This window comes from Corylus avellana, chromosome 9 (assembly GCF_965113065.1).
Source record: "Corylus avellana chromosome 9, dhCorAvel1.hap1.2, whole genome shotgun sequence".
In the NCBI taxonomy this organism is placed as follows: domain Eukaryota; kingdom Viridiplantae; phylum Streptophyta; class Magnoliopsida; order Fagales; family Betulaceae; genus Corylus; species Corylus avellana.
Window position 1 is genome coordinate 8769372 of NC_142498.1, and position 26162 is coordinate 8795533.

Below are 26162 nucleotides of genomic sequence, written 5' to 3' on the forward strand. Positions count from 1 at the left end.
CTCTCTGGAACAGCACTTACTTGATGTTGTCAAATGCCATAGAGTACAAAGAAGTGTTCCCAAGGTTTCAACAAACATATGAAGGTTTTCGGTGGGTGGTAAGTCCTGAAGAATGGGAGAAGGTTGCTAATGTGAATCAAGTTTTGGAAATTTTCAATGAAGTGACAAACATAGTGAGTGGAAGTGATTACCCAACCTCAAATTTGTTTCTACCTGAGGTATGGAGGATGAAACATGTATTGGCCATTAAGTGTATGGATAGTAATGTATACATCAAAGCAATGGCAACTAAAATGGCTGAGAAATTTGACAAGTATTGGGGTGAATGCAATTTGTTGATGGCCATAGGTGCTATTTTAGATCCGAGGTACAAAATGAAGTTGATAGAATATTGTTTTCCATTGATTTATTTTCCAATGGATGAAGCTAAGAAGCGCATTAAATATGTGTTGTCCATACTTCATGAGTTGTATGAGGTTTATGTGTTGGAACATAATTCATCTATTATGCAGCAAAGTGCTCAAGAACATGTTAGTTCTTCTAATGACTCTAATCCTTGTACTCCTAGAGTTGTTGTACCTCCAAAACCAAAAGTTTCCACAGGCCAATCAATGTTTCTTCAACACTATAAAAGTAATGACATTGTTCGGCCCCTTAAAAAAACTGATTTTGATGTGTATCTTGAAGAAGATGTTTACATTTGTGAGAAGGATGATAATAGAGAAGATATAGATATGGAGTTTGAGGCACTAGCATGGTGGAAATTCAATGCCTTAAAGTATCGAATTTTGTCTAAGATGGCACGTGATATTTTAGCTGTTCCTATCAATACAATTGCTTTTGAATCTTCTTTTAATGCCGGTGGTAGAGTTATTGATCCTTATAGAGCATCATTATCAACCGAAACGGTTCAAATGCTTCCATGTGGGTCAAATTGGGTGAGAGCACTTCATGGAGTGAAGAAATATTCTGCAACAATAGCTGCAAGTTACTTTTTTACATTCAAATGAAGAGTATTTATGCCTCTTCTTTTCTTTTTCTTTTTTTTTTTTTTTTTTTTTTTTTTTTTTTAATATATATATATATATATATATATATATATATATATATATATATGCATTAACTTTTTGTGTTTGTTTTTGTAGAAAATGATTGAAATTGACTTCCCTGCCTTACAAATTTCAGATTGGTATGGACTATATATCATAAATGTAATTTTCAAGTTACTTTATTAGCATCTTTAATTTAAGATCACTAACTTGTGTCATTTTCTTTCTTTTTTATCTTTTTTGTAGAAAGTGGGGGCCACCTGATTGAAATCTACCTTGATTTGGAATTTCTATGTTTTATGGACTTTTTATGTTTTATGTACTTTCTAAGTTTTATGGATTGTAATTTGAATTTGGTTATTGGTTATGTATTTTGAACTTATGCATTTTAGACATTCGTGTTTGAGACTTTTGTTGGATAATTTATTTAGACAAGTTGGACAATTGTTGGACAATAAGGTGAGGTTGAATAATTCTCAAGAGTTGAAGAGAATTCCAGGAGCTGTTTTATATTCAATAATCCAAATAAACGAGCTTTAAGCGAGCCGAGCTGCCCGTTTAAGGCTCGATAAGCTTTTAACCGAGCTCGGCTCGAGCTTGCTTAGGCTTGTCAGCTCGAGCCGAGTTTGGTGTTGGGCCTAATGAGCCGAGTTAGGCCAGGGGGTTTGAAGCCCGGCTCGAACTCGACTCGACTCGTTTACTAAAGAACATAAACGAGCCGAGCTCGGCGCACCCAAAGCCCGGCTCGCCCGGCTCGATTACAGCCCTAATTAGGTTGGTGGAAAGCAAATGCACTTAAGTATCGCATTCTGTCTATTTTGGCCAAGGATGTATTGTCAACTCCAATTACCACTGTGAGTTTAGAGTCCACATTTAGTGTTGGTGGAAGGATAATTGATCCTTACAGAGCTTCATTATCTCCAGAAACTGTGCAAATGTTGGTATGTGGGGCAGATTGGGTCAGGGCATTACATGGGCTAAAAAGGACGAGTGATGTAAGTATTAATTATGTTTTGTGAAAATTGTTATTTTCATTTGAAGTTACAAGGTACTGCCCATATTTTTCTAATTCTATTTTTTTTACCTCAGGTGAAAAATGACATTGAGGAGATTACCTTACCAATGATACCCTAATTCTTTACTTTTGTTACTATCAGACAAATTGTTAATTAAGTTTTAAAACTATTTTCAATTTGTAATATAAATGCACTACTGCCACTATGTATTTGGTTGAGGAATTTTGATGGACAATATGATTTTGTTGGAGTCTTGAAGCTCTTTTTTGTGAGGTAATGTATGACTTCCTATTTAATAATTATGGCATATTTTTCATTTACAAAATACTAAATATATATTGTTTTTTTAAAACTATAGGTGGAAGGCTGGATACTGAAATGGAGATTGACAGATTGTCTTACGACTCTTACCAACCTTACTTTTGCAACTTTACATTTGTATTAAGTTTTAGAGATGATAATATTATTGCATATTTGATGTTTGACTTCCTATTTAATGATTTGTTGGCCAAAATAGTTGCATATTTATTTGTTAATTATTAATTGGATTTATCTTTTTTAATCCAAAATACTATACATTCTGGGTCTGCAATGTTCCTCCAGATATTGGGTTTGGATATATTTGTTTTCCGCTGGGTATGTAGGAAAGTTGCTTAAAGGACAGACAATTGAGGTCATTGGTGGTGGTTGTATTGGATCTACTTATGCTAGAATGATGGTAATTCCTTATTTTCTAAAATTTCAAATTGAATTTGTTAAATCTTTATGTCAATTTGCCTCACCAAGTTGAATATGTTGGATGCCTAATGACTAAGTTGATTAGTCCAGCAATCATCCATAAGAAGTTATCAAACTTGATTGTTAGAAATGATTACTTTGAGTCGTGAGTTTTTATAGCATTTACCGTGGAGAAAGTTTATTATATATTTGTGTGTTGTTAACATAAAAAAGCCAAGGTATCATAGATGCCTGTCTTTTTGCAATCTGTTGTATAACACAACATTAGGACATGTATTAAATGATTTATGCTTTGAAAATCATACTAATTAAAAATTTCCCCAATCCTGGAGGACACTGGACACTGGAGCTTGCTGGGACAAACCCATCAGACCGGTAAAACCCATATATAATTAGTGGTTAATAATCCATGTTTTTTTTTTGTTTTCTATTCTTTTTTGTTGTTTCTGTTTTTAATTTTGGCTATGTTTGGTTGATGATAATTTTGGCTATGTTTTGTTTCTGTGATTTTGCTTGTGTGCTACTTTAGTAAGTTTATGACTTTCATTGCCAACCTATACATACTTTCCTTGTTTCCCCAGGAATCTGTGAAGACCAAGCACCCTTAGCTTCATTATGAGTCAAAGTTATACATGCTTCTACAAGGAGTAAGTTTCCTCTTTTAGTCCTTTTGTCTATAGTGAGTTGATATGAAGGGATTTAGTTAAAATCAATTTATGTATCTACTTATTTATCTTTTTATCTGTATGAAGCAGGTATCACCCATCTGAAATGGTTTGGTGTTGAGGGCGAGTACAATGTTATGGTTATTGATCTTCTAGGGCCAATCGAAAGTTTGCAATCCTAGAAGACTTGTTCAACTATTGCAATCGAAAGTTTTCTTTAAAAATATTTTTGATGCTTGCAGATCAGTTAGTAAGTATTCAATGTTTTCAATGAAAGGTATATTTGGTAATATGTTATTACTTCTCCCAAAAAACAATGAAGGTATATTGGTTAAAATGGCTTTCATACTGATACTTTTCCTTTTCCTGTTTTTTTATTTAGATAAACAGAGTTGAGTTTAGGGCGCAAAGCTAATCAGGTAAACTTTTCTATGTGGTATTCTTGCGTTTATGTACGTTTTCATCTTATGTTACTTTAAATACATGCAAACATTGGACCTTAGTACATAAATATCTTTGCATCAGGCCACCTTCAATTCTATTCAAGACTTTGTTTGGCTTTTGTAGGAAATATTGGACATATTGAAAATGTGAATGTTGTAATAATATTTTGTAGCTATAGGTAATCATCAACAAAAGATTTTGTAGCTATGGTTGAACTGGTCTATGGTTTAATTGGTTGTTTTAGGGTTTCTTAGATATGTTTGCTGGGGATAGGGGCAAAGTATCAAATTCTGAAGAAGTATTGGCAATTGCTTGGTATAACACTTAGTAAGACCAAATGTATTTAGGTTATGGCCATATATAGGAATCCTTTAGTTGATTTTGCTGAGTTGATAAGTATAATATGTCCTTATGTGAAGAATGACTATTAGATCTCTCTTGCTGATGAAAGAAAATAGTCTATATAATAGGGGTATACCCTTTTCTTTCATGTTTTCATGGATGTTGGCCTCAATTACTAATGAATTTCTGGCTTCCTGATGCATTGATATGCTACTCATATTTTCCATGTTAGTATTTGTCGCCTGTTTGTCAATATAAAGTACCCCCACCAATTTTTCCTCTGTTCATGTGGTTTTCTTTTTGGTACAGAGAAAACAAAAATCTCACAGGAACAACTTAACCAATTTGAGATTTGTTTCTGTAACTATGTTTTTGACATGGATGCCATTATTTCTGTTAGGTGACGCCTGAGTTACAAAATGTTGGAAATGGAGGCTACGTTATATGAAACCAGTGCAAGTGATCGATGGAAAATAGAATATTTTTATATGGAGTTTCCTCCACACATTACGATTTTCTACATTAGTTATTTGATTTTTGCATTTTATATTTGCTTCGTGATTTATAATTTATAATTTGTAATTGTAATTGAAGGTTGAAGCCTTGAATTTATGAGATTGAATTTGTAAATTTTAATTGTTTAGTGACTCAGTATGAAGTGAATATGTCAATTTGCATTTTTGCAGCAAATTGATTTTTAATTTATTAGATTGTATTTGTAAATTGTAATTGTTTAGAAGGGTTAAGTGAATGAAAAAAGAAAGTGTAATTGTAAATTTGTTTGGTTTTACCTTTTGTAATGGATGGCCATGGGGCTAATGGCATTTTTGGTTAATTGTGTTTGATTTTTGATTGTTTTTATTTCTAAATTCCATCTGAAACTTGATTTTGAAAGTTGGAGTTGGATTTTTAAGAATTTAATTTTTTTATGAATTTTTTTGTCCATTTTTTATTTTTTAATTTAAACGAGCCGAGTGCCTGATAAGGCACTCGGCTCGGGTTGTGGACGAGCTCGAGCTCGATCTCGCACACAATGTTAATGTTACCGAGCCGAGCCGAGTCCACCATTTAGGGCTCATCACGAGCTCGAGCTTTTTGAACAGTACATGCGAGCCGAACTTGGACACCCCTAACTCGCCCGAGCTCGGCTCGTTTATAGCCCTACTCAAGTAATTGAGCTTGACAGTAAGTTTCAGCATGTTCTCGGCTTGCCTCAATCTTAGGTCGGTCCTTCCACTCGTGCAGTGGGTGTATGGGCTATTAGTAAGTTAATCTTTTGACTTAACATAATTTCCTAAAGGAGGAGGGCAAATGCAACCTTAAATGGTAAATTGGGGGGGGGGGGGGGGGGGTAATATTGCAAAAAATGAAAGATTTGGAAGATATTTGTAAATTGAGTGGTAGACTGAGGGAGAAAATGTAGTTTCCTTAAAAAAAATTTAAAAAAATAAATAAAAAAAAGACGCATGCATTGAAAGCCCAAACACAATAAGAGGGCCTCTATATGCAAAGATCTAAAGGCATTGTAACAACATCTCTCAACACCAAAAAGGTGTGATCTTTAGCTATCCCTCAATCTTAAATAAATACCAAAACACTTGTAGACCAAAAATTTGGTATGTCTAACTCTTGCTTAAGGTGTTTCATATATAGGATGAGATCTCGAGGCATTGTTTATAATGTTAGAATGAGTTTAGCAGTTACAAGGGTGCGAGATGCAAATTTGTGGATGAACGAATGAGGTAAGTAAATACTTACAACTACTTTAATAAAAGTATGTGATATGTCAGAGGATTGAGCATGCAACCCTTTTCAATAATATGTTTTGAGCCTATTACTTTTATAAAGATAAATAAATGTTTAACTAAATGAACAATATTTACATTATAGGACATGGTACATCAGTACATACGGTATAATGACTATGAGCTTACTTTATGGACTTGACCCTATGGTCAAAATATGTTTATTATTTATGTTTGGCTTTGAATCTAATGGTTGTTTATGGTCGGCGCATCCATGTTAGAGTAGTGGTTACTATAGACGGACATCACAAATAGTGTGAGCCACTCAAGAGCAGACTCGGCTGAACTGCTAGTAAGCGGACGGTATGGTGTGGTCACAGTACCTCTTGTATTTCATCAATCCATAATATGGATAGGACAGAAATTTCTTTCAAATCAGTCTGGAGGAAATATCCTCAAACCCATATAAAATAGTGTCAAGTGTCTATAATGTACATTAAATTCTTAACCTCATTAATACCAGTTTACTAACTTAGGTTAAATTTAGTGTGCCTTTTAAATGTATAGACATTTGGCACTATTTTACATAGGTTGGAGGATATTTCTAGTTTAGAGAAAATTTATGTTCATATGGATATTATGCTAAAACGATTGTATCACTGTTCAGCATTTTGCCTTGGCTACTTTTTCTTCTTGTTGTGTTGGGGCATTAAACGGAATTGATAATGAGACTTGTTCACGCTCATTTATTTAAAAGGAAAAAATATAATTTAGCCCCCTAAACTACCAGACATTTTTATTTTAGCCTCTTAATGTTCAAAAAGTGATAAAGTAACTCCCAAACTACCAACCAGTTGCAATTTGGCCACTCCGTTAGTCATTACCGTAAAATAGAATGAAAAATTCAATACTACGTCGTTTTGGCAATGTTAAGTTACTGAAATGTCATTTTGGAAAAAAAAAAAAAAAAATTAAAAAGAAGCACACAAAACCACGCTATATTGATTGAAATAGAAATTCTTTACACTTACCAAAATGACGCCGTTTTGGTAAGTATTAATAGCCTAAAGCTAAGGACACGCAGCTGACCCACGAAAAAACCTAAGCCATCTTCTTCTTCACTTCACACAGCCAAGGCAAAATCTGCTTGACATGTAACAATGCATTCAAAATTGTAATATTCTGAACATTTTTGGAAAGCCAACTCAAAGTTGCTTTTATTTTTGAGTCAATTGTAATCATAGAACTGTAAATGTCAATGCATGTTAGACTTATGTATGCGTCAAGAAAATGTTACAAGTTGTCCATCAACTCAATACTCTCATTTACTTATTTATTGTCTTTTAATTTTTTTTTATAAGACATCATATAAAACTTATTGAATACATTTTGATTGGGCAGGTAACAATCCAAATGAGGATGAGGACACTTAAGAGCTCCTTCAGTGATGGTTGTTGAAGGGTAACTTGGAAATATTTTGGTTGCTTCAGTGGACCATTCTCTGGGATATTTAGAGTACATGATGTATTGGGCAAATGTTTGGATAGATTTATGTTATGTTCCATTTCAGTGTTTAATGGTGTTTTCAGACAATGATTATGTTTTAATAAAACATGAAACCATTTCATCATTAAGAACTGAGAGAATTCATAAAGAAATGGAGGATGGCTCCAGATTTTTCATTGAAGCTCCATTTGGTAGTCAAGATTTTCATGGATAAGAAACTAAAATAAAAATAACAATAAAAAAAAAATTAATGTGTTGGTTAATCTTTTCCCTTCTCCCATCTCATCAGCAACTCATGAAAAAAAAAAACACTAAATAAAAAAGCATAGTTGCAGAAAATTAAATACTTATTAAATAAGAAAATTAGAAAACTTGAGAAATAATTGACAACTAAAAAAAAAAAAGGAAGAAGAAATTCGCAGAAATTAGTGATGAAAACAAATCAAAGAAACAAAGGAAATGAGGGACAAACATAACATCTCTCCAAAAATAGATTAAAGGAAAATGAAAAGTTGTAGAAGATGAAAATACAAGCAAATCAAAACTGAGTCAATTTGTCTACAGAAACAATTGAAACAATTAGGATTCCACAATCTCCACCAAATCTAAGTCCTCCGTTTATAGAAACAATTACTGTCCCATATGCGATCATGGCCCATTAAATAAATTGGCTCGACAACCTCATAATTTTTTAATTTTTAATTTTTATTTTTTTAGGGTTTAATTTTTAAAACTTTTTTTTAAAGAACACGTGGCATTCTGTTAGTTTGGGCTGACGGAATGTAATGAAATACTAATTGTTTTTTTTTTTTCATAACTCATGTACTATCTGTAATAAGATTTGAAATTTAAATAAAAAAAATAAAAATGTAAAAACCTAAATACTAAAAAAATAACGCTTCAAAAAATGGGAGAAATTATAAATTGTGGAACCCAGAAGTGTCAGAGCCTTCCACCTCTTATCCGTTTTTATTTTTATTTTATTTTTTATTTTTTATTGTGATAATAGTTATGGATAATATTTTATTTTCCTGGATGTCATGGTACTCCATGTACTATAAACTCTGCAAAACAATTTCGAAATCCATCTCTCTTTACTCGCAAGCCTGCAATTCTTGCGCTGAACCCAGAAGGTACAAGTAACCCAACAGTCACTTAGCAACTTTTTATTCCCCACGAAGGTATAACTCTTCGATGCCTTTTTTTTTTTTTTTTTTAATATTTTTGAACTTGAGGAAATGAGGTAGTTTGAAAACTTGGATTTCCTTCTTGATGGATTATGATGTTCTAGAGTTATTGTTTTGCTTATTGGTCGAAATATCATGGTGGGTATGATTGATAATCTATAAAGGTGTGGAATTTACTTACCATGTGAATTGCTTAGTTTTTCATATCACCGAGATGAGGACTTTGGATTAGGTTTTCTTGCTTGGATTCCCTTTAGTTGGATTTTGCTATAGATCTTCTGTTTCACAGATATGAAAAACACATTGGAAGTGAATGGAAACTGCTCGTGGATGCTTGTTTCTGGAAATTGATGTTCAAGATTTTTTTTTCTTCTTTTTTATATTTGGAGAGAACCCCTTATTTTGGAAACTTGTATCAAATAAGTATCACGTACGTTTTCATTTAGTTCTGTTTAACAAAAGCAAAGTATAAAAAGAAGAATATATGTTCCAAATAATATTCATTGTTTTCAATCTCAATATTTTTCTTTTCTGTGTTGTGGAAATTCTAAATATTCTAGAAAACGTGATCTGGTGAATAAGTCCAAAGACAACCTTTTACTTGGAACTATTTTTCATGAAAATTTATTACAGTGAATTTTGAATTGAGAACAAGTATGGGAAATCAATCTCATTTCTGCTGTGGAAGTATGAAATTTCATGCTTTGGTTTTTCCTATTCTTTCCTTAGTTTTAAGCTGGACTAAAATTGATAGGATGACCCTTGTTAAGACTCATTTTAGATTTGGCAGGAGCAAATACAATTTTGAGCTGTAGATACATGTCTAATGCATGTTGATCATTGTTTTGTTTTATCATCTGGAGATATATTGTTTAGCAGGATTACTGTAAACTATTAGCTTTCCAACCGTTTAATCCACAAGCAATATATTGTCCTTCCTTTGATTTTTTCTGAAAAAAAAAAAAAAAAAAAAAACCTCTTGGGTCTGAGTTGGAAGACATAATAACTTTAATCCATGAACTTGCTGGTATGTAGGTGTTTTCATTCTAGGAACTTTCTAGCATTGTATGTGAAAAGGATATAGAAATTTGAGTTCAGACCTTGGTGGGTGCTCTACTAAAGTTATCTCCAGTTTGAGAATTTAGAGTTGGAAAAAGACAAGTTTAGAGGACCAGATGGGAGAATCTGGTAGTGAGAAGGCTGTTTCCAGAACCAACAGAAAATATCAAACTACCACTATCAAGAAAGGATGGGTTCAAGCACTACCAATCAAGGTAAATTTAGCAATCACTTCTTCTATTATTGGTCTGACTCAGTTTACTGCTTTCTGGTTTATACTTTGACTGGCGTTGATTTTGATTCTGAGAATCAAATCACTGTGAAGCAGCTTGAGATTACAGTCTACTTGCCGTGGTTAGGCTCAGACAATACCTTTCCTTGATGTGCTGAAAAACATTGTTACTTCACTACGTTTTGTTGTTGGCAATGCTAAAAGTTCAAGTCGAAATCGTAAATGAAAATGGTTGGATTTTGGTTTCATGTATGTATACCTATCATACAGAGATAGAACTCTTGCTCATTACCCATATACCTTTTGCTTATATTTTTCATTGTAGTTAAGAGTAATGTGGAGATATTTTTCTGGTTTTATATGACCTAAGAGCAATCATGAGGAGTGCTATCCCTAGCTCAATGCCCTTCCTCCCCTATAAGAATGGGGTGGAGGGTGAGGTCATAGATACAAGACCGGTTGGGTGCATAATAACTTATCAATAATTGCAAAGTTAAAAAGAAAAAAGAAAAAGAAAAAAGTACATCCAATGAAGCTTCACGGAGCAAGATGTTGGGAAACTATGAAATGATATAGTTATAATGAGGATGTTAAGGCGGACAATTTGAGAAGTTATGAAAGATGGTATAAAATATAAAAGAATGATGAAGAGATTAAGAGTAGCTTTAATTACATTGTAGAATGATAGCGCACTTATGTAAAGTTGGTATGAGTTAAGGGTTTTTGGAAGGGAAAGATAATTTTGAAGGACGTTGCTTAGACTAAGTTAGAATAATTTAGTCCTGTAATAAAGAAATGGCTCTTGACTAGCAGAAAGGAAATTAGGGTTCATGTTGTTGACGACCATAAAAAGGAACTGGTCTTCAAATTGATTTATGGGGACAATGAATGAGAAATTTCATTGTTACTATTGATATTAGTATTTACTATTGTCAATAGTTGTATTATTTACCCAATCTTGATTGTCCTTTGTAGTGTCACTAGCTTTGAAGGGTTTAGGCTGATTTCTCCAGTTATAGCTTGTGCATGTCATGTGCTGCGTTGCTTAGTATATTGGAAAGGTGATTAATGTCTTTCTGGATTTTTTCATGAAAGTAATTTGGCTGGTTTTAGCATGATTTCAATATTGACTTATAAAAATAGCTATAAAACTTTCATGACACTACGAATTTAAACCATGTTCTTGGTTTATATCCTAGAAAACTTGTCTCAGGAGCCGACCATATGTAGGTAAAGAGTAGTGTGGTTCAGGTCTGTTGAAAACGGGATGTGAAAAATAGTATTGTAGAAAAAAGCAAATGCAGAACAAATTCATTTCTTCTTAACACATCAAACCAAAAATCAAAAAGATAGTAAACTTCTGCTTTTTTGTGTGTTCTAATCATATGCCAGAACAATAGTTTAAATCTGCGCTGTTTTGAAGGTTTAGATGAATGTTTCTATTGTCAAAAGTTAATACTTCTTGGGCCTTTGACTTTAGCAGGAGCATTCTCTAGGTGACAAGAATCAATTATATCGGACATCAAAGTCTACAGATTCCAAAAATCAGTCCCACTGCAGTTTCTGCACAACCAAAAATAGTTGCAGAATGGTACGCTCAAGAACAAAGTTGATGAATATTCTGATTGAAAGAGGGAAACCTCAGGAAGTCCAATCCATATTTGACAGTTTGATTGAAGGAGGGCACAAGCCATCTCTTATAACATACACAACCTTGTTGGCTGCCTTGACCATCCAGAAGCGCTTCAAGTCCATTCGTTCGATTATCTCACAGGTAGAAGAAAATGGAATGAAGCCTGACTCAGTATTTTTTAATGCTGTTATAAATGCTTTCTCTGAATCTGGGAATATAGAGGAAGCCATGGAAACCTTTTGGGAAATGAAGAAGAGTGGATTAAAACCAACAACTATTACTTATAATGCATTGATTAAAGGTTACGGGATTGCTGGTAAGCCTGCAGAATCTCTGAAACTGCTAGACTTGATGTCCCAAGAGGGAAATGTAAAACCCAATCTCAGGACTTATAATGTGCTTGTCAGAGCATGGTGTAAGAAGAACAACATTGTGGAGGCGTGGAATCTGGTACATAAGATAGTAGCTTGTGGAATGCAACCTGATGCAGTTACTTACAACACAATATCAACAGCTTATGCTCAAAATGGAGAGACAGATCGGGCTGAAGGGATGATTTTAGAGATGCAGAAAAACAGAGTGCAGCCCAACGAGCGAACTTGTGGCATCATCATAAGTGGGTACTGTAAGGAAGGTAAATTGAAGGAGGCCTTGAGGTTTGTGTACAGGATGAAGGATCTGGGGCTGCATCCTAATCTCGTAATTTTTAACTCGTTGGTTAAAGGATTTGTGATCACGATGGACAGAGATGGGGTGGATGAGGTGAGTTTGAGCTAAGATCGTATGGTTCTTTTATCTTTTTCTTTCTACAAATTCTTCTCATTATTGCATGACATATTATTTTGATTCTTAAGGCAATACCTTGTTAACAGTTTTATGTATTCACTACTATATCCCACCTAATTCAATTGTTAGAATTAAATATAATGTGTTATAAGTTGATTCTAAAGTATAATTAAATATTTCAGCAACCTCAGAAGTATTCACTGATAATAGGCGTTCTAACTCTCGTACCAAAGCCAATATATGCACAAAGTCAAATTCTGGTTGATGTTGTAAATATATGCACAAAGTCAAAGCCAATATATGCACAGAGAATAATGACTAAAAGTGTGTTTGTTACCAAACCCATTTCAATAATTATCAGTTATAATCTTGCCTGGCTGTAAGTATAATACATGGGAAGCATTAATCTGCAGGTTATGACATTGATGAATGAATTTGGGGTCAAACCAGACGTGATTACATACAGTACCATAATGAATGCATGGAGCACAGCAGGATTCATGGAAAAGTGCAGGGAAATCTTTGAAGAAATGATGAAGGCTGGAATAAAACCTGATGCACATGCCTACAGCATTCTTGCTAAAGGATATGCACGTGCGCGAGAACCCGAGAAAGCCGAAGAACTATTGACAGGAATGACCCAATCAGGAGTCCGTCCAAACGTTGTGATTTTCACAACTGTCATCAGTGGATGGTGCAGCACTGGCAGGATGGAGCGCGCTGTCAAGGTTTTTGACAAGATGTGTGAATACAAGGTTTCTCCAAATTTGAAGACATTTGAGACCCTAATATGGGGATATGGAGAAGCAAAGCAGCCATGGAAAGCAGAAGAAATGCTCCCAATTATGGAAGAATTTAACGTTCAGCCAGAGAAATCCACCATCTTGCTTGTTGCAGAAGCTTGGCGTGCCACCGGATTAACAAAAGAGGCAAATAGGATGCTGAATAGTTTGAAAGGCAATAGAATGACACATCAAATAGGGACAGAAGAAGAGATACCAGAGAAAATTGAGCAGAAGCAGCCTACTGGTGCCTCTTTTTCCAATTTGTTACAGATTCCAGCAGTTGTTACAGGCATTCAAAAAGGATCGGCCATGACGACTAGGAAAAGCCGAATGGTTTTAAGAGACGCTGATTCTTCAATGGACAGCTCGTATCTCTCTACAAAATCTATGTATCTTTCTCATACTTGTAAATTTGGGGACAGATCGCCAATCATATGCCGGAAGCAGTCGCAAAGGCAGCTTGGAGTGTATGCTCAGCATGCAGTCTCATGTACAGTTGTATTCTTGAGCTGAAGGATTATGGAAATTACAATATTTTAGATGTAATCCATCCATGTAGTCCTCCCTGAAGAAATGCACCTGATATGTTTTGTAGATAGCTAAGGGAGCTGCTTCATTTGGATGACCTCCATTTTGTTTTAGGCCTGCTGAATACGCTAAGGTCAATGATACCATATATTCTTTACTATCCATCAAGGCAGTCTTGCTATTTTACACAGAAAGACATTGACATTGAGGGTTTGCTATTTTACTCTCCATCATGGCAGTCTTGCTATTCTTCACTTAGCAGCTTTTGACCTTTTTTTATTTTATTTTATTTTTTTTAATATTTTATTTTAGAGGAAAGTCTAGATGCCCCCTTCAAACTACCACTTAATAGACAATGTCCAAAAGTTTCAATTGCGACAATATCTTCCTAAATTACCAAAAATTGACAATGTTCCTCAAATAACGAAATTACCCTTGGTAAAATAAAATAAAGAATAAAACTTTTTTTTTTTTTTTTAAGTTCAGGGTGTGAATTTTAAAAAATTATATATATATTGAATTTATTAGAGTACTTTTGTCTTATTCAAAAAAAATTTAGGGTCACTTTTGTCTTTTTGCTGGTCTTAGGAAGATATTGTCAATTATTTGATAGTTTAAGGGGATATTGTTACAATTGAAAGTTTATGAGACATTGTTGTAATTTGAGGGAAATATATGGACTTTTTTATTTTATTTTATTTTATTAAGGGTACTTTTGTCATTGAAGAGGACATTGACATTTTTGATAGTTTGGGATAGAAGACATTGTCTTAATTGAAAGTTTGGGAGGACATTGTCAATTGAGTGGTTGAACGGTAGTTTGAAAGGAGTTCCTAGACTCTCCCCTTATTTTTTTTTAACAAAAATTTATTAGTTGAATCTGTTCAGGTTACTATTGTTTTCTTTGATCAAGGTTGGCCATCTTAAAGGATGAGAAATGCTAAATATCTCAAATTTTTGTTTCAAAAATTGTTTTCCAAATGATGTGTTACTATCCCATGAGTTAGTGACACATTTTTCAAAATAATAAATCTCATGAGATGACACATCATTTGGGAACTAACTTTTGGACCGAAAGCCTAGAGCAATAGGCCCACTTAGCCAGTGGAAGATAAACAATTGTCCTAATCTAAAGCATCATTTTCGAAAGCATCATGCAAAATGTTCAATTTAAATGTAATATGGTTATTAGAAAAAAATAAAAAATAAAAAATAAATAAATGCAATGTGGTTGAGCTCCACTATTGACCCTAAAATATGTCAAAATCAAGCAATATCCCGGTTGTGGTCTCCTTTGTAATAGCCAGGGCCGGCACCCTGGAATAGACGCTACCAAACTATTTTCATAGTTTGATGTAATTTGGAAGAAAAAAAAAAAAAAAAAAGAGGTTAAATCTGGAACATTTTATACTAGACAAGAAAAATAGAATAGTGAAAATATAATCGTGTAATTAACTCCTTGAATTAAACAACATGAACCATACAAAATAGAATTGCTTAAATTGTTTATTGAGTTCTGTCCTTATTCCTATGCAAAGTCGATCCTTCTCCACCTGGAGGTTGAGAAGGAACTCTGCTAAGAATCCATACAAGGAATACACCAACAAGAGCACCAGAGAGATGTGCAATGTGATTCACACCTTGCAGCGCATAGCCACCACGGACTGTTGAAGCTTGGGCTGCTTCCATAACCTATTTTGCCCAAGAATAGCATATGAAGGTATCTCCAGAAAGTACTAAAAAGTAAAAAGAATACAAAGAAAAGAGACAGTATGTGTACATGAGAGGCAACATTTTAGAACATGGCTCGTCGATTCAACCATAATACATGTTACATATTTACAACTATTGAGATGGGATTTTTTTCACCACAAAAACACAATAACAAGTATCCATGTCAGACCAACACATACAAAGCAAACCACAGCTATGAACATCTCAGATTAAAAGCAAAAAAAAAAGGGCACATACATGTCTTCCATACTTTCCTGCCATGATAATCCCTCCCCCTCTTCATTATTTTATTTATTTATTTATTTTTCTCTTACCTTGCATACACATGCGGCATACAAACACACTTACAGTTTTTCAGTATGCATTATGCATAGATTCTAGTTCTGGATGGAAGTTTTCGTGAACAAAATATTATATGCATGGTCATGGAAGAGGAGTTCTCTACATGCTTGAAAGATTAAGGCCTTCTTCTTAGTTCTCTAGAACAGTTAATGAATAGTTGGAGCATAGTTCTGGATGGAAGTTTTCGTGAACCAAATATTATATGCATGGTCAAGGAAGAGGAATTCTCTACATGCTTGAAAGATTAGGGCCTTCTTCTTAGTTCTCTAGAACAGTTAATGAATAGTTGGAGCATGACTATAAAATGATCATACTGGCGTTATTTCTGTCTCTCCAACTTTCAGTAAGAGTGAGTCGGAGCATCTTTTTCCAATAAATTTAACCCCTCTCACCTATATAAGAGAACATGAGCTCACCTTGTCTATAACAAATTGACCCAATATAAGCACTTCAAGGATCTTCCTCCAGTCCCAGGACATCTACATGAAAGAAAATGAGGTTGAAGACTTTTGGTGGATTAATTTCAGAACGTGGTTTACAAGTCATACATTTTGAGATACCTTTACTAGGACACTGATTGTAAATAACCCAAAAACAGCACCAGAGGCCCCAACAGATACTGCATTCCTTGGTAGAACCAGCCATGAAACAAGGTTTGCTCCAACACCAGTAAGAATATAAGAAAGCCACAACGCAAAATTTCCTTCCTCTTCTTCAACTAGCTTTCCTGTTGAAGAAAAGCATCATTGTCAACTTTTGATTTATTCATTCAACACAGCATCCTAGTGTTAGCAAGACAAGTGCGAGACCCTCACCAAAAATATACAAGAAGAAAAGGTTGCTTGAAAGGTGGTTCCTGCAAATGATTCATGAAAAATACAGCAAAATGCTAAAGTTTAAGGGAAGGATAATACACAAACTGTCCTTAATGCAACCTTCAAAAACATAAAGGTCTTACCAATTGGCATGACAAAATGTTGCTGTCACGAACTGATACCAAGCAGGCCAACTGTGGTACAAGTATAGACTTTTAATGCTACGAACCTAGCAGAAAAAGATGAAAAAAGTAGTGTGACCATCTGTATTATTATCTTATAGAGGAAAACCAGTGATCCATCATATACTAGAACACATAAATGTTTTCCTTGAGGAGATTCATATACCCATATAGTATCATAACATCCTCGAGAGTCCAGGAACCAGCCTCCAAACCCATGAGAATCCCCAAAGTTAGGGTTTTGGTACCCTCTGCTTTTGGTTCAAGACTTGGAGTAATTTCTTGGGTCTTCTCTTTAGAAGGGAAAGGGTGTTCCATGGAGGTCAGACAACCCCTCCTGCCTTTTCATTTCTATTTCTTTTGTCCATTAAAAATTTCATCTACATATAAATAAATCCATAACAAGAAGGCATAAGAAATCACTACCTGAAAAAAGTGATCCGCCACAAATATTCCAATATTAAGGAGTAGAATCCAGAATATCCCGCTTACACGTCGCCCGGGCTTTCGTCTCTCTTTTGGGATCTCGAGTTCCAGCTGTGATATCATATCTAACAAACATAATTATATAGTTGCTTTAAAGAAAGCCTTTTTCCTACATATGAGACTCAATGAACTTAACCCCAGCACGAAAGCAATGAGAAAAACAACACTCCCCAATAACATTAAAGTGAAGCAAATACTCCCCATTATCAAATTCATATATATAACATGAGCTTTGGTGGTTAGAATTTAGAAATCGCTTGTCTAGCTTTACAGTTTCCATCTTTTGGAAGCCATAAAATAAGCAGTTTATACTTTCAAAAGGCAAGAAACACACATCCAATATGTCAAAGCAATTACTTTTGATAGCAAAACTATGCGGGACTTACTTTTCATACTTTTGAAGTACTTGAAATTTCACACACCAACCGTTTGTAAAAACTCCTAATACAATTACACCACCATTTAACCAAAAAAAAAAAAAAAAACTTTTTAAACAAAACAATACCCGAATCAGAAACAAATGAAATATATTTGATTCCAGCAGAATTTACCTGACCCGTTCGTCTGGCATACTATGCGTGATCGAGCGGCAGAGGAGAGAGGGTGAAAGTGAAGGATTTTATTGGGTTTGGTGAGTGTTTGAGAAGAAGAGGGCGGATGAGGAGGAAAGGTGGGAGATTTCATTGGACGGGTAATAGAAGCCAAGGGCATGAATTTGCATGAATAAGATGGTCGGAGTTGCTGAAGTTGAAACTGAAACTGCCCCATTCTTCTCACTGCTCAGAAGCTTGGCATGTAAACAGTGTTCTTACACGTATGCCCCGGCTGAAACTGAAACTTTTCTCCACCGCAGGCTGCCCATCTCACGATTGTCAACGCACGAGGGGTCCTGACTTTGATAAAGCCCCCGCGAAAAGAAAATACACGTTATAGGATTGATAGGTAGATAAAATTCTATTAATTTATGTCGATTTGGATTTTCGATTTTAAAAATGCCATTAAAATAATAGAAATTTTAAAATGTGAGATTTTAAAATGTGATTTTTGAAAAATTCAATTAAAGAGTCAGGTAAAATTGTAGTTTGACATTTAAAATCGTAGTTTAGCTTTTAAAATTGTGCATTTTTTTAAAAATATCTACTTACATGCGATTTGAAAATGCAGATTAGCATATTTCAAATCGCAATTTTTTAAGAAATGCAATGCCAAGCAATCATTTTTTTGTGATTTTGTTTAAAATCATACTTATTTCAAGCCCGAGTCCAAGATTGAGTGATTTTTCCTAATGAAGAGATGTCAAAATTTTTAAAATATTTCTCATTTCTTTTTAAAAAAGAAAAGAATTATAAGAATTTAGGTGTTGGTCCGGATTTAAAGAGATTTTCAAAAATACCTACGCCTGAATCTTTGAAAAAAAAAATTTTAATATTTATAAAATATAGGTATTTTGAGAATTTTGACAAAATTTAATTGAAAATCTTAATGAATTGGTAAAATTTTTTTTTTAAAAAAGAATTGAAAGATTGATACACTAAAATTTAGGGGTATAAATGAGCTGAGCTTGGGTGAGCTTTGCTTGTCCGAGCTCGGCTCGTTTAAATTTTATTCAAGCCCGAGCTCAAGCTGAGCTTAAGGACGAGTTGAAAAAGTGAGCTCGAGCTCCGCTTGCATATTAAACAAACTGAACCGAGCTGAGTCGACTCGACAATCATCTCAAATATTAATAATTTTTTTGCTGAAAAGGTTCAAAAAGGCGGCTTGTGCATGTGTAAGCAGTTAGCCAACTATTGGCTTGCACCTAACCAACTATTGGCTTGCACCTAACCTGCTACTACAGCGAGGGCGCGCCAAGTTCTTGTCTCTCAATTGTTCTATGCGCTTCCTTTTTATAGATAAGGGTGGGAGTGAGCTTGGTTTTAGCTATGTGGGATAAAAGTCTGCATTGTGTTTTTTGAAAAGGCTGGATAAACACAAGGTAAAGTGAGACTTTGACCCGGGTTGAGCACTTTGACCATGTGGGAGGTTGGACTTGGATTCTTGGCATGGAGAAGAATGTGTGGGAGGAGGTTGGATCCTTTTGGCATGAAGATATTCATCCAGTGTGGGACACTCTATCATGAATTAGAAAATAACTGATCAATGGAACAAAAAAAATCACATGAGCAACTTTTAGCAAAAAAAAAAAAAATCATTCACATTTAATATTAAAAACCATATGAACAATTATACATGATATAATATATAATATATTTTATATATATATATATATATATATATATATATATATATATATATATATATATACGAGACGGGCACGAATTAAGCTTATATGAGCTGATCTCGAGTTCACTGGCTTACTCACACCCCTACACTAAATTGACACTTTTAAAAGTTTAAGGGTACGATTATAAAAGTGACGAAAGATAAAGAATTGACGGAATGGTAATTAAAGTTTTCCTTACTAACTATTTGTTAATATTTTATCATTTAATTTAATTAATTAAATTAACTTAATTTTTAAATAATCTAATCTCGAGTTTATATGTATGGTTTATAGTATCCGTATAAATTCATTATGTTCCCACACACATATTTATACATACTCACAAACACATTCATGTACACACACATACACATATATCTAGATCAAGACTCAGAATAACAATAATTCAAGTTATATCTATTATATTAAATAATTCCTACTTATGATGTCATAATTGTGAAATTAAAATAATGCTAAAAAATAATAAAAATGAAGTTATAGGAGCTTATATGAGTCAAACTGGGTTTATACGAGTATAGCTCATTTAATATTTTTTTATGTTCATGGTTAGCTTATTTATTAAACGAAACTGAATTTGATTCAAATTTATACAAGCAAGTTGTCAAATAGACTTGTTCACTTACAACTCTGCACACACAAAAGAAAGTTGTGATTATGGCCTAATGTATTATACAAATTGCCATCCACTTGGGTTCTTGTGGTAAAATAGAATAATCTTATATATCATTATTTAATTTATTTTTATTTCAAAAGTTAATGTACTGTGGTCTTCCAAAAAAAAAAAAAAAATCATTTTCATGCACTAAATATTATTGGAGACCACGCTGCATCAACTTTGAGAGATAAAATATGAATAAAATGATGGTATACAACATTATAAATCTTTTTTTTTTTTTTTTTTTTTTTTTAAAGAACATACATTATATATATCATATTGGAGTAGGATATGAGAACATGCATAAACAACATTGGTGCATTTTGTAATAGTTTCATACAAAATGTTATACATATTTTATGAGACCCGAGCCCATGGAGAAAAAGAGATATGGGCCTAGACATCATCAAAAGCCCAGAACCTTCACGAAGAATCGTCCTTGTTCACAACTCAACTTGCCTCAGGAAAGCATTGTCGAGGGTATCTCCGGAAATCATAAGGTCTCGGACATCATAGGTGGGAAATGTGGAATGGTGACTCTGGAAAAGTCTCTTACCGAGCATGTGACAGTAATCGAGTCGGTATAGACGAAAGCAGAGCAGTATATTTGTCATTCATTACTGTGGAATGCCAGCTACGAGATGGGTATCAATCATCGAAATGGTTACAAGCCCCATTCACGGGATGGGGATTAACACTCAGTGCCATTACATAGAATCCATGGATACACATTAAATCGTTGTAGCGTTACATTTGATTCATAACAGACAGAGGATCGGATCGTTAATTCCTCCGTCGATTACGCCTGGATCCCAGATCCTTTACCCAGTCATTATTATTATTCAGACGATCTATCCTATAAAGAGTTTGAGACACTCAAGAAGAAAGGTACACGATATATTTTTCCCACCATCCTACAATATTACCAGGAGGAGAATTGACTTTACCATCGGAGGAGGATTCACCGGAAACATCCTGATGTATTCTTTTAACTCGTTTATCTAATTTTCAAATTGGAGAAGGAGCAGTACCAGAAGAATTACAGACTTACCCTTGAGTCCACCAAACCGGAAACTGTTTTAACACAAAAGATGGGGGAGTGCCGATTAAGGGACAAGGGGCAGAGCATAATTTCATATCCTCAACCATTTATAGCATGCGTATCAAACATAAATATTTTTCAATTCAACCACATTTTGATCATAAAGTTGGTGAGTGACTTTGATCTTGTCAGATGAGTAGATGACGTGGATTGATAAACCAACTATGCATATTATGCCAGATTTTGACCCAACTTTTATGGACATTATATATATGTCTCTCTTTTCTTATTTGTGGGGTCAACCAGTTATCAAGACCATTAAAATATATGGAAATTTGTTAAAGTATTTATTAAATGATTAAATTTATCTCTTTTTTAAGCTTAAGTGATTAAGATAAGTGAAGAAATAATATGATATCAGAACCAGAGATCATGAGTTCGAACTCTGACTCTATCAATTCACCTTCCGTTTCAATTAATATTTTATGTGTTGAGTTTCATCTAATAAAAAGGGAGTTTGAGTCTACACGTGAGAGTGAGTGTTAAAGTATACATTAAATGATTAAATTTACCTCTTTCTATAAGTTTAAACTTTTCAATCTACCACTCAATTTGTAATGTTTTTAAGTTTCTTAATTTTTCAATTTTTGCAATGTCCCTCAATCTACCATTAGGGTTGTCATGTGTAACACTCTTTACAAGTGGAATGCTCAATTTCATTACCGATTGCAAACAAGAAAAGATTTAAGACTATAAGGTTTATGGCTTACACCTTGTGTGATAACCCCGTTACTCGCATAATAGACCATATTCAATGTAATTTAAGAGCCATTCACATGTACAATATAAATAACGTAATAAGCATGTAAAATGATCATATATCATTTGCTCAAATAAATAGATCATTGAATAATAACCTTACTCATGACAAACTAGAAATGTCATTCTTAGATAAAACATTGAAATTTAAGGCATAATTGTTGGAAAATTGTTACAAGGATCTTTATGTAGAAGGATTTTATCCCGTTAGGGTAGAAATCCAATAGAGGACCAAAGAGAAAGAGAAAACAATATTGTTTGTAAAATATGATTGAATGAATTGTTACATACAATTTTCTCCATATATATAGTATTGCAATACAACTCTTCATGAAGAAAACTTTGAAGAAGCATGATTACCATGGTAGTAATAATTTTTCCCCATGCAAACTCTCATTTGTAAAACCTATAGATTGATGTCAAATCATGACATGGCTACATGTGTACACGTTTTCGTCATCTTATCTGACCGCATCCTTTACCATATACTTCCTTACCTATAGCATCTAAGGGATGACTTTATTTCGCTATCTTTAAAACGAACGACATCAATTCTCCATGATTGGGAGTATAGTCCACACCCAGTCCACAATTGACGACTTCAGCCGTACACAAAACCATGTGTTGACCTGCGCTAAATTTTCGATCAAGTACTTCCATTAAAGCCATTATTCCTGAGGTTTTTCTTGATGCACCTTATCAAGAATAGATATTACCTGATCTCAACATAATGTCTTTCAATGGACTTTACATTTATGTGGGATGTAATATCCGTACCTCATTAGTGTCATCAGCCCTTAGGCATAAGTGCATAAAATCGTTCTTCCAGGCATCCCCGGATCCTTTAGACTATGTGTCAACGCATGTAGCTATCACCTAGGTATATTTCAATCCCATTGTTGCTACATGCCCTCTGAATTTATCCAGAGGCAACCCCTTGGTCATAAGATCGGCTACTATCTTTATTGATGAAATAAATTCAACTTTTATTTCACCTCTCTCCACTATATCTTGAATATAGTGATAACTTCTATTAATGTGTTTGTCTTTGGAGTTATGTGCTCTACTTTTTATTAAAGAGATAGCAGAGTTATTATTACAAAACACATTTATTGGTATGCTAGGTATACCTAGATTAAACTATCGACAAAAAAATTAAATTCAAACTAAATTACGTGCTGCATCCATTGCACTAAGCTCCATTTTGAACTCTGCAACACAACCTTGTTTCATACTCAAACCAAGAAACAACCATTCCACCAAATAGGAATATGTGTTCACTTGTAAATTTTCTATCATCTACATAACCTGTAAAACCTGCATTACTACAAACAATAAGGTCAAGATCACTAAGCCCATTACACAATTTCATACCTTGGTGCTATGTAAATATCATAGTATTTGCTTCACTGCTTGTCAATGTACTCTAATTGGGTTGAATTTGAAACATGCTTACGAATCCAACTGCATGACAAATATTAAACGTAATTCTTTCATATCATACATGAGACTGCCCATAGCTTGAGCATAGGGGACATTTCAATTTCTTTGTTATTTACTCCTCATTTCTTGAGCACATAGTTTCTCTGTCCTTGGCAGACAAGTGTGCTCAAAAATTTACAATTCTCCAAATTGTACCTTTTGAACACTTTATCCACATAGTTTTTTGATCCAAAAACTATAATCCTAAATTTCTATATCTAGAAATTTTTGTACCAAGAACATGAGTGTCATTATCCATGTATTTCCTTTCAAATTTGGATCTTGAGAATGCATTTTATTTCATTCACCATATCCAGACAATTACTAGCTAATAATATATCATTGACATATAATGGCTTTGTTGTTAACTTGTCTTGGCACTTCTATGTGTAAACATAGTGATTTGTGGTCCTCCGTCTTTGCCACTCTCTCTAGTTTCTAGAGAGAGACTCTCCTCCTTCCCTCTACAAAGAGTAAGGCCTAGCCACCTCCACATGTGAGGGTTTTCCACCACCTCCGGTGGTTTTCCAAGGGAGGAGGAATGGATATTTGTCTTTTCCCCCTCCCTTTCCCCTTTGTTCTCCTTCTAGCTTTTTTTTTCCTGTCGTTTTTATCTACCTCCATTGTTGTTGTTTTCGCTTCCTCCGAAACACACCATTACCGGCTGATCTCCACCCCTGGCTCATTGTCCACTGCCATTCTGTTGTTCACCGCCCCTTTTTCGCTCCCCATCATCGGTTGTTTCTTGGATCTGTAGAGGTTCATAGATTTGGTTCTTTTAAGCTACGATCTGTGAGCCCCAATCAGCCCCTCCCTCAAACGCGCCCCACCACCGTGCTCCTGGGCCTACCCACCTCCCGCCAATCTTCTCCAAGTCACCGTCCAGTCACCACGTGCTGGCGCGTGGCCATCACATGCCGGCGCGTGGCCATCACATGCTTGCGCGTGGATCTCACTTGCCCGCGAGTGTCCTCCATGCACTGGTGCGTGGCCTTTCCGGATAGTGGCTCCACCACCCTTCTCCACTATAGCAGCTATTTTTTGGTGTTTAGTTGTATTTCTGCAGCTTTTTTTTTTTTTTTTTTTTGCTGCCTTTTTTGTGTTGTTTAGGTTACCTTCTCTCGGCTCTTTTATGGCCTATTCTGATGGTGGAGATTTTTGTAACCGGCATTTGTTCTTTGTCGACGGATTCCGTTTGGTTCTCGGCAATACTTCCCCTCCAACTACCACTTAACCGTGGTGGTAGTCTTTACCGCATGGGGCTACTAACCGAGCCTTTTTGCCTTTGTGAACCACTTAGTGTGGCCCTTAGAGAGGCCTGAATCCTTTTTGGTTCCATTGCCTAGTGTTTGTTTTCATTTACATCTCTGTATTGCCTTTTTCGTTTGGGTTTTGTCGTTAGGAGCACACCCCGTTTTGTTTGTTTTCTCCCCTATAACCCTTGTCCCATTATTGAATAGGAAAAAAAAAAAATTGTGACTTAACGGACTCATCTCATATCCTATTTCCAGTAAAACTTGGTGGAACTTCAAATACCATTGTCTAGAAGACTATATGAGTTTATATATAAGGATCTTTTAACTTGTAGACTTATGTCATCTGCACTCAAAACATAATGATCCCTTAGTATATTTGACGGTTGCCTTTATCTCTTACTCCCACTGTTTCCATCACTTGCATCCACAAGTGATTGATCATTAAACTTTCTTTTACTCCCACTATTTTGAACATATGTGTCTTGTTCATCTTGTAATGGAGTATCTTGTTGTAGTGACCTAAATAATCAACTAGGCTGAGATATCTTGGTTAGGAGGATTAATTGGATCTTTGGGTCACTAGGGATAGCTGGAGGGTCATTTTGGGACATTTGACTCTCTATACCCTGAAAGCTAGAGAATTAAAAGATTTTATGCTCATTTTTAAGAGGTCTGATTATTTAGAGATGATTGATTACTCTAATTCAAACTCTACTGAATTTGTTGAATGCTTTGAGGCCACATTTCATTTATTACGGTTGTAGAAATTTATCTTAGGACTTGGAATTGTTGACACTAATGCCAAGTCGCTGAGAATTTATTGTGATAATTCTGCATTTATATTTTTCTCGAAGAACGACAAATATTCTAAAGATGCTATAAGCATATGAAGCTTAAATATTTTGTCATTAAGGAAAAAAATTCAGAAACAACAAGTGTCTATAGAACATATTAATAAAGTGCTCATAATTGCAGGTCCATTAAAGGGTTAGCAATAAAGACATTTAAGGAACATGTTAACATAATGAGTCTTGATTGTAACCCATAATGCCCATAATGTTTATGGATTGCATAATGTTTATTTATGTTACTAGACATTGTTGAGATCTCATTAAATATGTTTATGATTTTCCTGTTTTCCATTTTGTACGTACATATAAGATTGGAAGAATGACAACAGGGATAGTCTTTGAAAAAAGACATTTTTGTGGACCATTTTTAGACACTTCTCATTTATGAACCATGATTGAACATGTTGGTAGTGTTGTGGTACATGGAAGGGACTATGTCGTCTTTTGATGTACAACCGCCATGACTCACACTAGTAGATTGTTTACTTATGGTATTTAG

The 26162-nt window shown here is 34.5% G+C and overlaps 3 protein-coding genes and 1 long non-coding RNA gene across 7 annotated transcripts; 3 read left to right on the forward strand and 1 right to left on the reverse strand.

Annotated features, from left to right (window-relative positions):
- Positions 1 to 8: 8 nt before the first annotated feature.
- Positions 9 to 2068, forward strand: LOC148583669 (zinc finger BED domain-containing protein RICESLEEPER 1-like). The gene is made up of 2 exons (XM_088510745.1): positions 9 to 818; positions 1877 to 2068. The coding sequence occupies exons 1-2, from the start codon at positions 24 to 26 to the stop codon at positions 2066 to 2068; spliced, it is 987 nt and encodes a 328-aa protein (XP_088366871.1). The 5' UTR covers positions 9 to 23.
- Positions 2069 to 3583: 1515 nt separating this feature from the next.
- LOC132180254 (uncharacterized) lies at positions 3584 to 4749 on the forward strand. Its single transcript, XR_015913069.1, has 3 exons — positions 3584 to 3718; positions 3851 to 3887; positions 4655 to 4749. It is a non-coding gene; the product is annotated as an uncharacterized LOC132180254 (long non-coding RNA).
- A 3812-nt stretch (positions 4750 to 8561) lies between these two features.
- LOC132189879 (Tetratricopeptide repeat (TPR)-like superfamily protein) lies at positions 8562 to 14025 on the forward strand. Of its 4 annotated transcripts, none has more exons than XM_088510627.1 (4): positions 8562 to 8686; positions 9728 to 9966; positions 11464 to 12378; positions 12816 to 14025. In XM_088510627.1, exons 2-4 carry the CDS (start codon positions 9868 to 9870, stop codon positions 13698 to 13700), a joined length of 1899 nt encoding a protein of 632 aa, XP_088366753.1. In that variant the 5' UTR covers positions 8562 to 8686; positions 9728 to 9867; the 3' UTR covers positions 13701 to 14025. The 4 variants fall into 4 exon arrangements, with proteins under 4 accessions (XP_088366753.1, XP_059460681.2, XP_088366755.1 ...); XM_059604698.2 differs by having other exon boundaries at positions 11467 to 12378; XM_088510629.1 differs by having other exon boundaries at positions 9815 to 9966.
- A 1130-nt stretch (positions 14026 to 15155) lies between these two features.
- LOC132189844 (Rhomboid-related intramembrane serine protease family protein) lies at positions 15156 to 18173 on the reverse strand. The gene is made up of 7 exons (XM_059604655.2): positions 17826 to 18173; positions 17215 to 17339; positions 16750 to 16835; positions 16607 to 16647; positions 16352 to 16518; positions 16208 to 16270; positions 15156 to 15407 (listed from the first exon to the last, which is right to left on the reverse strand). Exons 1-7 carry the CDS (start codon positions 18040 to 18042, stop codon positions 15222 to 15224), a joined length of 885 nt encoding a protein of 294 aa, XP_059460638.2. The 5' UTR covers positions 18043 to 18173; the 3' UTR covers positions 15156 to 15221.
- Positions 18174 to 26162: the final 7989 nt, after the last annotated feature.